The 13,169-nt window shown below is 43.8% G+C and overlaps 1 protein-coding gene across 4 annotated transcripts in view; it reads right to left on the reverse strand.

Moving 5' to 3' along the window:
- Positions 1 to 13,169, reverse strand: part of LOC121293614 (dynein heavy chain 9, axonemal-like) — a 530,687-nt gene that overhangs the window by 173,732 nt on the left and 343,786 nt on the right. For all 4 annotated transcript variants that reach the window (XM_041216734.1, XM_041216733.1, XM_041216736.1 and 1 more), the window contains 2 exons: positions 7,811 to 7,933; positions 6,944 to 7,148 (listed from right to left, as the gene is read on the reverse strand). In XM_041216734.1, the coding sequence (XP_041072668.1) occupies positions 6,944 to 7,148; positions 7,811 to 7,933 (328 nt within the window). The remainder of the gene's footprint in view (positions 1 to 6,943; positions 7,149 to 7,810; positions 7,934 to 13,169) is intronic.

Below are 13,169 nucleotides of genomic sequence, written 5' to 3' on the forward strand. Positions count from 1 at the left end.
AATGTAATCAGCAATTAACTAATGAACCCTTTAAATACCAAATGCAGGTGGCGGGGGAGTGGGCGCGTCCTTGTGCTGAACAGATCCAGCTATGCATGTTAAGTTGCGAGATTCAAAATGGCAGGTCTGACATCAGGTCAGCATCTGATGCCTACTGATGTCTACTCTGCATACTTCCGGTGCACTCTCATACCACTCGCGCTAATGGTCTCACCAAGATGGGGGTCAGCATAGGCTGCAATGGACGCGATGGACGCAGCATTTTGTTCTAAAATGGCATCTGCAGCATCGAAACTACGGGCACTACGGGGCCTGATTTTGTGGCCTACGAATTGACACAGAATTGGTTCGGTTGTGATCTGTTTTAAGGTCAAAGTTCAAGCCCAGCTTCACAAAGGAATGTGACTGGAACAGGGGAACCTCAGGTGACCAGCTGCCTGTTAAACCATTTCGTCTGTTTTAGAGAGGAGGGGAGGAGTATAGGAAGGAAAATAAAAATCCAAAAAAGTGATAAAGCTCCTTTCCATCACACCTAATCAAATAGCAAAGAAATACCTTCTTCATTTTCTGCAACAATTATGACATTTTAGACTCGCAAATGTCAGATTTGTGAATCTTGCCTGAAGCTGATCTCTGGTCTCTGAATGAGGTTCAATGGAATCCTTTTGCAATAACTTTCACAATCCCCAGAAGCAAAGGGTATAAAATGCTGATTATGATTTTCAAAAATGCAGTTGACAGAGTTTGGAAATTAATTGCCGAACACTGTATGGATAGACTTATTTAAAAGGGCAGGGAAAGAACCAATATTACAATTTTAAGGTGATCCAAACATCTTGCAGCAGCTGGAGTATAGAGATCAGAAGCTATTGGCTCTTACCTGCAGTTTTATTGTTCCTTTCTTAAGCAATTAAATACCTTAATAAGTTTAATGGTTATTGTACTAAGCCATGCGGAGAAACAGGATGGATAACAGTATGGGTATTCCAATTAACTTCTGTGTCCTGGGCTAGGGATGGGCAAAAAGAATTTCAGCCATGGTCCCCATACCTGATCTCTATCCAGTGACACTGACCATAGTCACTAGTTGACCTCTTTGTCACTAAGATTGAGACCATCCAATCAGCTGCTTCTGCAACTTTGCTCCTTTCCCTTAGCCCACTGGGCCAAACTTCTCCAGAATTTCCCCCTGCTCTAGCCCCACGGGCTTGCCTCTTTCTTTAGTTTCTCTCCTATCTCCCTTCATGCCCTCTCCAAGCTCTCTTGCCCTTGAGGTGAAGATGAGCTTCTGTTGACATATCTGTGTCACCACAAAAACTGTCTACTTCCACATCTGTAACATCGCCTGACATTCCGCCTGTCTCAACTCCTCTGTTTCTGAAATACTAATGCCTTCCTTTGCTGAATCTAGTCTTGACTATTTCAATGCTCTTCAGCCTGGCCTCCAATCTTCCACTAAACTTCAGCTCGTCCAAAACTCTGGTGCGCATATCCTAAATCGCACTAAATCCCATGCATCATCACTGTTATATTTGCTGACGTCTATTCATTTCTAGTCTGCCCTTGATTTTAAAATTTTCATCTTTCTTTTCAAATCCCCCTGTGGCCTCATCCCTCACTATCTTTGTAACCTCTTCCTGTCCTACAACCACCTGAGATTTCTGTGCTTCTTCTGTGTCTCCACTTCTGGCCTTTTGGTCATTCCTGGATTTTAATAGCTTTATAATTGGTGGCCGTGCCTTCAACTGTCTAGGCCCTAAACCCCGAAGTTCCCACCCTAAAGGTCTCTGCCCCTCCACTTCTCTCTCCTCCTTTAAGAAGTTCCTTAAAACCTAACTATTTACCAAGTTTTTGGTCATCTGTTCGAATATCTCCTTACATGTCTCAGAGTCAAATGTTGCTTGATAAAGTTCCTGTGAAGTACTTGAGATGATTTACTCTGTTAAAGGCGTCCTACAAGTATAGTTTGTATTTGTTGTTGTTGAAAGGATTGGGTTCAGCTACTATGTCTCATCCAGTTAAATTTCCTGCAATTGCTACATGGGCAAGCCAGCGGATGGTGGCTGCTACCCTATGGAATTATGTCTGAAGAAGAGCCAGATAACTTTGACAGAGCTCAGCACATTTAGAAAATAGAAAAATGGGAAGGGGCAGGAAGCAAAATTCACCATGGTTGCTCCGTACTTCATGAATTAAGTTCAGCTTAAGCTACTCAGGGTAAAAAGGCACTCTGAACCATTTGGCTTTAATTTAGGGGCTCCTACAGCGGAGATCAGTGTCAAGCTGTTTACTTATGCCAATCGCAGATCTCGTACTTGAATGGGAATTCCTCTGTTTCGATTAAGGTTAAGATGGGAGACCACTGGCTGAGTGTACAAACAGCATTATGCTGACTGCAATCTCCAATGTACACCTAGCATTATATTTTAACTGTACCTAATTTTATTGTTTACAAGCTAGAATATTTAAAATATATATTTTTCCACAGAAGTTAAAAACTGCAAGCTGCACATTTGTAAAACCTGAACATTATTAGGACAGCAGGGAGAATATATTGACAATCTAAATGATTGTATTTGACTATATTAATAACATAATAATATCATAATTAAGAAGCAGACATGTCATAGTTTAATTTAAAAATAGCAAGGGTTATGTTTGTGAAACTTTAGTAGCTTCATTGAAATGCTGTTAAGGGAAGCATTTTGTTAATTAGACAACATTTGCATACCAAAATAGTTCATTTGCTGCAATTCAAAACTTACCTTAAAGAAATGAGGAGGTAGGAGAGACTACCTTGCTGATCCAGTGTCCATTAATGAAAAGACAATGCATTTCAATCTGCCTTAATTTAAGTGCTTACATTTTATATATTGTTATATCAAGTAGGGAGATTCTCATTTTTAAAAATTCATTGTTATGGGATGTGGACATCGCTGGCTAGGCGGCATTTATTGCCCATCCCTAATTGCCCTTAAGAATGTGGTGGTGAGCTGCTTTCTTGAACTGCTGCAGTCCATATGGTATAGGCACACCCACAGTGCTGTTAGGGATGGAGTTACAGATTTTGACCCAGTGACAGAGGAGGAGCACAGATATATTTCCAAATCAGGATAGCGTGTGGCTTGGAGGGGAAATTGTAGGTGGTGTTACCATGTCTTTGCTGCCCTTATCCTTCCAGATGGTAGTGGTCACGAGTTTGGAAGGTGCTATCTAAGGATCATTTGGGACTTCCTACAATGCACCTTGTAGATGGTATACACTGCTGCTATTGTGTGTCAGTGGTGGAGGGAGTAAATATTTGTGGATGGGGTACCAATCAAGTGGGCTGCCTTGTCCTAGATGGTGTCAAGCTTCTTGAGTGTTGTTGGAGTTGAATTCATCCGGGCAAGTGGAGAGATTTCATCACACTCTTGACTAGTGCCTTGAAGATGGTGGACAGGCTTTGGGGAGTCAGGAGGTGAGTTACTCATCATAGGATTCCTAACCTCTGACCTGCTTTTGTCGCCACAGGATTTATATGGCTAGTCCAGTTCAGTTTTTGGTCAATGGTAACCCCCCCAGGATGTTGATAGTGGGGGATTTAGAAATGTAGGTGCCATTGCATATCAAGGGGCAATGGTTAGATTCTCTCTTGTTGGAGATGGTCATTGTCTAGCACTTGTGTGGTGTGAATGTTACTTGCCATTTGTCAGCCCAAGCCTGGATATTATTCAGGTCTTGCTGCATTTGGACATGGACTGCTTCAGTGTCTGAGGAGTTGTGAATGGTGCTGAACATTGTGCAATCATCAGCGAACATCCCCATTTCTGAGTTTGTGATGGAAGGAAGGTCATTGATGAAGAGCTGAAGATGGTTGAGTCTAGGACACTACCCTGAGGAACTCCTGCAGCGATGTCCTTGAACTGAGATGATTGACCTCCAACAATCACAACTATCTTCCTTTGTGGTAGGTGTGACTTCAACCAGTGGAGAGTTTTCAACCTGATTCCAACTGATTCCAATTTTGCTTGGGCTCCTTGAAGCGGCACTAGGTCAAACACTACCCTAAAGTCAAGGGCAGGACATTCTCACCTCACCTCGGGAGTTCAGCGCTTTTGTCCATGTTTGAACCAAGGCTGTAATGAGGTTGCAAGCTGAATGACCCTGGTGGAATCCAAACCGTCAGTGAGCAGGTTATTGCTAAGCAAGTGCCGCTTGATAGCACTATTGATGACCCCTTCCATTACTTTACTGATGATTGAGAGTAGACTGATGCAGTGGTAATTGGCTGGGTTGGATTTGTCCTGCTTTTTATGTACAGAACATACATCTTCCACATTGCTGGGTTGATGCCAGTGTTGTAGCTGTACTGGAACAACTTGGTTAGGGGCAAATACGTCTTCAGTACTATTGCCGCAATATTGTCAGGGCCCATAGCCTTTGCAGTATCCAGTGCCTTCAGCCATTTCTTGATATCACGTGCAGTGAATCAAATTGACTGAAGACTGGCATCTGTGATGCTGGGGACCTCCGGAGGAGGCCAAGTTGGATCATCCACTCAGCACTTCTGACTGAAGATTGTTGCAAGTGCTTCAGCTTTATCTTTTGCACCAATGTGCTGGGCTCCCCCATCATTGAGGATGGGGACATTTGTGAAGCCTCCTCCTCCAGTGAGTTGTTTAATTGTTCACCACCATTCACGGCTGAATGTGGCAGGGCTGCAAAGCTTAGATCTGATCTGTTGGTTGTGGAATCGCTTAGCTCTGTCTATCACTTGCTGCATATGCTGTTTGGCATGCAAGCAGTCCTGTGTTGTAGCTTCACCAGGTTGACACCTCACTTTTCGATATGCCTGGTGCTGTCCTCCTGCACACTTCAATGAACCACTGATCCCCTGGCTTGATGGTAATGGTAGAGTGGGAGATATGCCAGGCCTTGAGGTTACAGATTGTGGTTGAGTACAATTCTGCTGCTGCTGATGGCCCACACAGCTTCATGGAAGCCCAGTCTTGAGTTGCTAGATCTGTTCGAAACTAATCCCATTTAACACAGTCGTAGTGCCGTATAACACAGTGGAGGGTATCCTCAATGTGAAGACGGGCCTTTGTTTCCACAAGGACTATGCAGTGGTCACTCCTACCGATAATGTCATGGACAGATGCATCTGTGGCAGGCAGGTTGGTGAGGATGAAGTCAAGTATTCTTTTCTCTCTTGCTGGTTCCCTCACCATCTGCTGCAGACCCAGTGCAGCTCAGTTAAGCCCTTTAGGACTTGGCCAGCTCAGTCTGTTCTGGTGCCACCAAACCACTCTTGGGTGATGGACATTGAAGTCCCCACCCAGAGTACATGCTGTGCCCTTGCCACCCTCAGTGATTCCTCCAAGTGGTGTTTAACATGGAGGAGCACTGATTCATCAGTGAAGGGGAGAACAGTACGTGGTAATCAGCAAGAAGGTTCCTTGCCGATGTTTAATCTGATCCCATGAGACTTCATGGGGCCTGGAGTCAACATTGAGGACTCCCAGGGCAACTCCCTGCCAAATGAATACCGCTGTACAGCCACCTCTGCTGGATCTGTCCTGCTGGTAGGACAGGATATACCCAAGGATGATGATAGTGGCAACTGGGTATGATTCTGTGAGTATGTCAATGTCAGGCTGCTGCTTGACTTGTCTGTGAGGCAGCTCTCCCAATTTTGGCACAAGCCCTCAGATGTTAGTAAGGAGGGCTTTGCAGGGCTGGCAGAGCTCAGTTTGCCATTGTCGTTTCTGGTGCCTAGGTCCAGTTTCACTCCTTTTAATCCGGTTTGATACAACTGATTGGCTTGTTAGGCCATTTCACAGCCAACCACATTGCTGTGGATCTGGAGTCACAAATAGGCCAGAGCAGGTAAGAATGGCAGTTTTCCTTCCCTAGAGGGCATTAATGAACCAGATGGGTTTTTACAACAATTGACATGGTGGTCATCAATTCAAATTCCACCATCTGCTCCGGAGGGATTCAATCCCATGTCCCCAGTGCATTATCCTGGGTCTCTGGATTACTAGTCCAGCGACAATACCACAACACCACCGCCTCCCCCGTAGATTGGAAAGACGGAGTTCGACCCTACACTTGTTAGCCCTGGGTCCCTTTCTGGAGTTTTTTTTTGCCCCTCTCTAGGGATTGCCTGACTCCAGATTGCTGGTGGTGGGGAGTGGGTAGGAATGTGGTTGTAGAGTGAGGGACGTGAACAGGATGCGCCTCGTTGTGATGCTCCAGTCTTCATGAGCGTGCGGCAGTTTTGACAGACCGGCCAATCTTCTCTTGCCTTAATCATAATAGCCAGAGTAATATTTGAGGCCAGCTATCAGATATAGGGTGATGGCATTCTAATCTGATTCAGGCTAGTGAGCAGCAGCAGCCTCATTATTATGCGCAGAAAAGAACTGGCTTACTTTGACATTTCTCATTTTGAAATGCCATCAATATTGTCATTATCTCAGACGCCTAGATTGGATATATACTTGTGAGGAGAAAGGTTATACAGCTACGGGGAAAGAGCAGAGAAGTGGGACAATTGGATAATGCTTTCAAAGAGGTAGTACAGGCACGATGGGCCAAAAGAGCTTCATCTGCACTGTAAAATTCTAAGTCAGATAAATCAACATTATTAACTAGCATAAAAGCAAAAAAATTGTGGATGCTGGAAATCCAAAACAAAAACCAAAATACCTGGAAAAACTCAGCAGGTCTAGCAGCATCTGCGGAGAGGAACACAGTTAACATTTCGAGTTGAAGGGTCATTCGGATTCAAAACGTTAACTGTGCTGCTATCCGCAGATGCTGCCAGACCTGCTGAGTTTTTCCAGGTATTTTTGTTTTTGTTGTTATTATTAACTTGCAGATGTCCCTGTCGGACAATGGAAAGAGTTTTGTGCTATGCAGTGTTTAGATAAAGAAAAAAGTTAGATTTATATACCTTCAATTCTTCTAGGTCTGGCCTCTCCATACTGACCACAGCGGCCAGAAGTTGGTCCTCTAAGCCATCTCTTGTAACAGTGAAGTTAATAAGAGTACACTGGGCTTGCATCTCAGGCTGGTAGTGAGGATTTGCCAGTTTAGTGTGAAGAATAAGGCGGAAGCTGGAATTGTACTCACATTCCTTGTCTCCAATTTTTATGCATCTAGGTAAGAAAAGGCTTCCTGTTAGTCTCAAGCACAAACAACACTGGTATAATTAGATTTCATATCACTGTGATAATTCAAGAGATAACCAATGCCATTGGCATAAGGGGCTGGATTCCCAATCCAGGATTGGGAGCCTGGCACACAGAACAATCTGGGTTCTGACTCCAGGCCATGTAAGCATCAGTGATGCAACATGAGTTTAAAATGCCAAGGGCCAACTGACCCAGGGGCGAGTTCGATGCCAGGAGCACCATGAAGGTCCTGTGGTAAGGGGATCTCTTGATATGATGCTTTAGGCACCATGGGGCTGGCTAGAAAGATCAGCTAGTTTTTCTGATGGGCTTTTGTCTGTTTCTAAGTTTTATGGTGAGACCATTCAGAAGGTCAAGCTTGAGATGGTACACCATTGCTTCCCTAACCAGACCCCTGAGGTCAATCTATTTTGATATGTTTTGTCTAAACATTTGTCACAAAGAATCAGAATTCAAGAAGTATTAGTGATATGATTGGGAACTAAACTTGCACCATATCATTCATGGGCTCCTGTGCCACAATGATCTCAGGGTAGACCTGGATGAGTTCTGATGAGGCTTCAGATGTTCCCCAGAAATAAGTAAGAACAGCGGAGAGAATTCTTAAGTTTGTCTCATTTTCTTACCTGCCCTTTTTTATGGTTTCTCGACTCAATAAAGGCCCCAGCACAGGATCCACTGATTCTTCTAGATTTTCAATTAGTACTGCTTCACCTGCCCCAAGAGCATGTTCCATAATATCTAAGTACCTTAAAATAAAACCACAAATACTTTCAAATGTCTCATATGTCTTCATTTACCATGATTCATTAAAGCTCTGCCTCACACAAATTTATTGTGGCTTCATTATTGTTTGAAATAGATGACCATCTTTGCCTAGAGGCCTTTCAAAAGTCAAATCATCTGAACGTTATCTTCAGAAACAGCTCAATGAACCTTCCACATTCATTCAAAATGAGTGGTTTAAAGCAGTATTACTCTCAAAAAAGGAACTGTGCTGGACATCTGATGTATTCTTTGACCTTCCCCGAGTAAACATGCTGAAAAAGTCAATTCTTTTGTGAATGATAATACACCCAAAAGTCATTGAAATTCTAAATTACGGGAGAAATCAGTCCAGGAACAACTGGAGGGTTAAAATAGAGAAATAGCAGAGAAGCTAAATGATTTCTTTGTCTCTGTTTTCACTGAGGAAGATACAGGAAATCTTCCAGATGTAGAGATGCAAAGGACTAGGGAGAGTGAGGAGTTGAAGGAAATTAGTATAAGTAAGAAGGTTGTATTGGAGAAATTAATGGGACTGAAAGCTGATAAGTCCCCAGGACCTGATATTCTGCGAGGTTGCTATAGAGATAGAGGGTGCATTGGTGATCATTTTCCAAAATTCCACAGATCCCGCAATGGTTCCTAAAGATTGGAAGGTAGCAAATGTCACCCCACTATTTATGAAGGGAGGGAGAGAGAAAACAGGGAACTACAGACCTGTTAGCCTTACATCAGTAGTGGGAAAAATGCCAGAATCTATTATAGAAGATGTAATAAATGGATTATTGGATAATCATGACCTGATTGGGCATAGTCAGCATGGATTTGCAAATGGGAAATCATGTTTGACGAACTGGTTGGAGTTTTTTGAGGATGTTACTAACAAAATTCATAGACAGTTGATGGAGGTAGTATACTTGGATTTTCAGAAGGCTTTTGATACAGTTCCCCACAGGAGGTTGATTAGCAAAATAAAAGCACATGGGATAGGAGGCAATATATTGGCATGGACTAAGGATTCGCTAACAGGCAGAAAACAAAGAGTAGGAATAAACGGGTCATTCATGTGTTGGCAGGCTGTGACCAGAGGATTACCACAAGGATCAGTACTTAGACACCAGCTGTCCACAATATATATCAATGATTTGGATGTGGGAACCAAATGTAATATTTCCAAGTTCACAGATGATACAAAGCTGGATGGGAGTGTGTGTTGTGAGGAAGATGTAAAGCGGCTACAGGAGGATTTGGACAGACTTAGTGAGTAGGCAAGAACATGGCAGATGGAATATAATGTGAAAAAATGTGAGGTTATCCACTTTGGTAGAAGGAACAGATATGCAGAGTATTTCCTAAATGGTAAGAGATTAGAAAGTGTAGATGTCCAAAGGGACCTGGGTGTCCTTGTCATAAGTCACTGAAAGCTAACATGCAGGTGCAGCAGGTAATTAGGAAGGCTAATGAAATGTTAGCCTTTATTGCAAGAGGATTTAAGTACAGGAGTAGTGAAGTTTTGCTTCAAAAATATAGAAGCTTGGTTACACCGCACCTGGAGTAGTGTGTGCAGTTTGGTCCCCTTACCTCAGAAAGGAAATTATTGCCGTAGAGGGAGTGCAACAAGGGTTCACTGGATTTGTTCCAGGGATGGCGGGACTGTCTTATGAAGGGAGATTGGGCAAACTGGGCCTGTATTCTCTAGAGTTTCAAAGAATGAGAGGTGATCTCATTGAAACCTACAAAATACTTAAAGGAATAGACAGGGTTGATGAAGGTACGATTTTCCCCTGTTTGGGGAGTCTAAAACCAGGGGACACAATTTCAAAATAAGGGGGAAGCCACTTAGGACCGAGATAAGGAGAAATCTATTTACTCAGACGGTTGTGAAATTTTGGAATTCTCTACCCTAGAGGGCCCTGGAAGCTCAGTCATTGAATATGTTTAAGGTAGAGATTGATACATTTCTTATTAGCAATAACATAAAGGGTTATGGGGATAATGTGGGTAAAAGGCATTGAAGTGTTTGATCAGCCATGATTGTATTGAATGGTGGAGCAGGCTCCATGGGCTGAATGGCCTTCTCCTGTTCCTATGTCCCCATTACTGGGACTAGCTTTCAATTCCAGATTTATTAATTGATTTATTAATTTTACCAGTGGTCGTGGTGGGATTTGAATCCATGTCTCCAGAGCATTAGCCTGGGCCTCTGGATTACTAGTCCAGTGACATTATCACTACATCACTATCTCTCCCACTTGGACGGGAACTAGGGCTTAGATGGGAACTTGCAAGCGATGATGTTCCCAGGCATCTACTGCCCTTGGTGGTAGAGGTCACGTGTTTGGAAGATGCTGTTGAAGGAGCCATCATAAGTTGCTGCAGACATCTTGTAGATGGTACCCACTGCTGTCACAGTGTGTTGGTGGTGGGTGGAGTGCCAATAGAGTGGGCTGCTTTGTCTTGGATTATGTAGAGCTTTTTGAATGTTGCTAGAGTTGCACTCATCCAGGCTAGTGGAGAGTATTCCATCACACTCCTGAGTTGTGCCTTGTAGATTGTGGACAGGTGCTGGGGAGTCAGGAGGTGAGTTACTCATGGCAGCATTATCTGCGTCTCACCTGCTCTTATAGCCACACTATCTCTATGGCTGGTCCAGTTCAGTTTCTGGTCAATGGTAACTCCCCAGGATATTGATAGTGGGGGATTCAGCCATGGTAATGCTGGTGAAGGGGAGGCCACTATTACATCTATTCCCCTTAGTGTTTAACCTTAGTGGCTATCTAGTGGCATTTTTGCAAAATGTGGCATTTCTACAAAGTGCAACCCCAATGACAGCAGCAGGAGAGGTGAATGGCTAATTCAGAGGTGAATGACTAATGGGAATCTGAAGAGGGAAGTTTGGACATCCTTCTGGGACTCCCTCAAGAGATTGTGGCCCCACATCAAACTTCAACATTTCTGTAAAGGCTTCAGCAGCCTGGGCCACCTGGCTGACCGGCAATGGCAAGGGCAAAATGCAGTAACAAGAGACAAAGCATCCAGAAGGAGGCCCATATGTTCCTGCTCTATTATTTCCATGTCACAATCTCAGGGTCTCTGTTCAGCCAGCCCAGTAATTGAGCGAAGAATAGATCAGTGGGCATTGGAGACATTTTGCACAACCCTTTCAACCAAGGGGCCCAGAGTAACCTGCTGCTTCATGGTGTGGATCTAGAAGTCGCCAGTCTCCCTATGGTGGAGTGGATGGACACCAGGCCCTTTGTCCAACTGGAACAAGGTGGAGGCAGACTCCTCTTCTCATCTAGCCTCTAAACTGCATGTGGTGTTGGTTTCTCAACTGGTGCCTATAACAGTGGTAGCCATTGACGCAATGCATTCATTTTTGTTCTCCTCTGAGGCAGTGAGATGGCTCTTTCTCTTTCTGAACCTGCTCCAGCAATAGTAAAGCTGGAAAGGCTAGCGGCAGCATGTGTGGTCACTAAAGGAGGATGTGTGTGAGAAGACCATAATGGAGATTTGAGAGTGAGATAGCTTTGGGTGATTAGAGGTCAGGAATAGTTCTGCATCTATAAGGAAGCTCCAGTGGCCATATAAGTCTCTGCAGGTGTCCCCTGCATTGTCTCTGACCAGCTTTGTCTCCTCAAAGGGGATGCTGTCATGTAGGCATCTTCTCCTCACTCAGTCAGCTCCTGCTGCGACCTGTTATTTACTAATTTCTCCCAAAAGAGAATGAGTTGTGAGTGACAATGAATACATGGGCAGATGTAGTTGTGTGTGTGCGATGCCTCACATGGTTGAAGAGCTATGGGATATGTCTGAGTGAGTCATGCCTGTGAAGGATGCAATAGTATGAGGAGTGTGAATGGCAGTGTACAGTTTAATAATGGCAAGTGTGTTGAGGTTATGATGCTGGTGTTGGTGCAGTTATTGAGAAACGTGTGTTTGTGAACTGGGATCTTACCTTGATCACTCATGTCAAGCCATTAAATTTCTTGCGGTACTGGAGCAAAGTACTGGGTGCGGGACTCCTGGTTCTGAACTCCCAGGTGATGTGGCACATCAGCTGCCTCTGTGGCCTCCTCCCACCCTTGCAGGTTGAGGACATCCCTCTTCCTCTCTACCTTCTCCACCAGGACCTCTATACCGCATCAGAGGACATAGGAATGTAGGACTTAGGAGCAGGCACAGGCTATTCAGCCCTTCGAGCTTGCTCTGCCATTCCATAAGGTCATGGCTGATTTCATTGTGGCTTCAACTGCACTTTCCTGTCTGCCCCCCATAACTCTTAACTCCCTTGTCTATCAAAACTCCATCTAACTCTATCCTGAATATATTCAATAACCCAACATCCACTGCTTTCTGGGAAGAGAATTCCACAAACGACCCGCAGAGAAAAAAATTCTCCTCACCTCAGTCATAAAAGGGAGACCTCTTATTCTTAAACTATGTTCCATAGTTCTAGTCTCCCCCACAAGAAGAAACATCCTCCTGGTATCCACCCCATCAAGCATCCTCAGGATGTTATATGTTTCAATAAGAAGACTTCTCATTCTACTAAACTCTAATGGGTATAGGCCCAACCTGTTCAAACTTTCTTCATAAGTTAAGCCATTAATTCCAGGAATCAGTTCAGTGAATCTGCTTCTAATGTAATATCCTTTTCAAAAAAGGAGACCAAACACAGTATTCCAGATGTGGTCTCACCAAGACCCTATACAGCTGCAGTAAAGCTTCCCTACTCTTATATTCCATTCCCCTTGCAATAAACCCCAACATTCCATTTGCCTTCCTAATCAATTGCTGTAGCTGCATACTAACTTTTTGTGATTTATGTACCCAGATCCCTCTATACCATGGAGTTCTGTCATCTCTCTCCATTCAAATAGAACTTGGCTGGGCTCGTTCTTGGCCCTTGAGAAATCCTTCGACTTCCGGCCATTGCACTCCACACTTTCAATGGAAGTGAGTGAGTGCAGGCAGAATATACGGTTCCATTAAAACTGTATCTAATCAGTGTTTGAATGGTATACCAACAGTTGTTGGTTCCTGTGCCTACAGTCATGTTCAAATCATCAATTTGCTGAAAACTGCATTCTAAATCCAAACAGGGGTCTCTTATTAACACAATGTTTAAAATAGCCCTTAGATTGCTTTAAAAAATGTATTCTTTCATGAGATGTGAGCATCACTAGCTAGGCCAGCATTTATTGCCCATCTTAATTG

This window comes from Carcharodon carcharias, chromosome 22, assembly GCF_017639515.1.
Source record: "Carcharodon carcharias isolate sCarCar2 chromosome 22, sCarCar2.pri, whole genome shotgun sequence".
NCBI lineage: Eukaryota > Metazoa > Chordata > Chondrichthyes > Lamniformes > Lamnidae > Carcharodon > Carcharodon carcharias.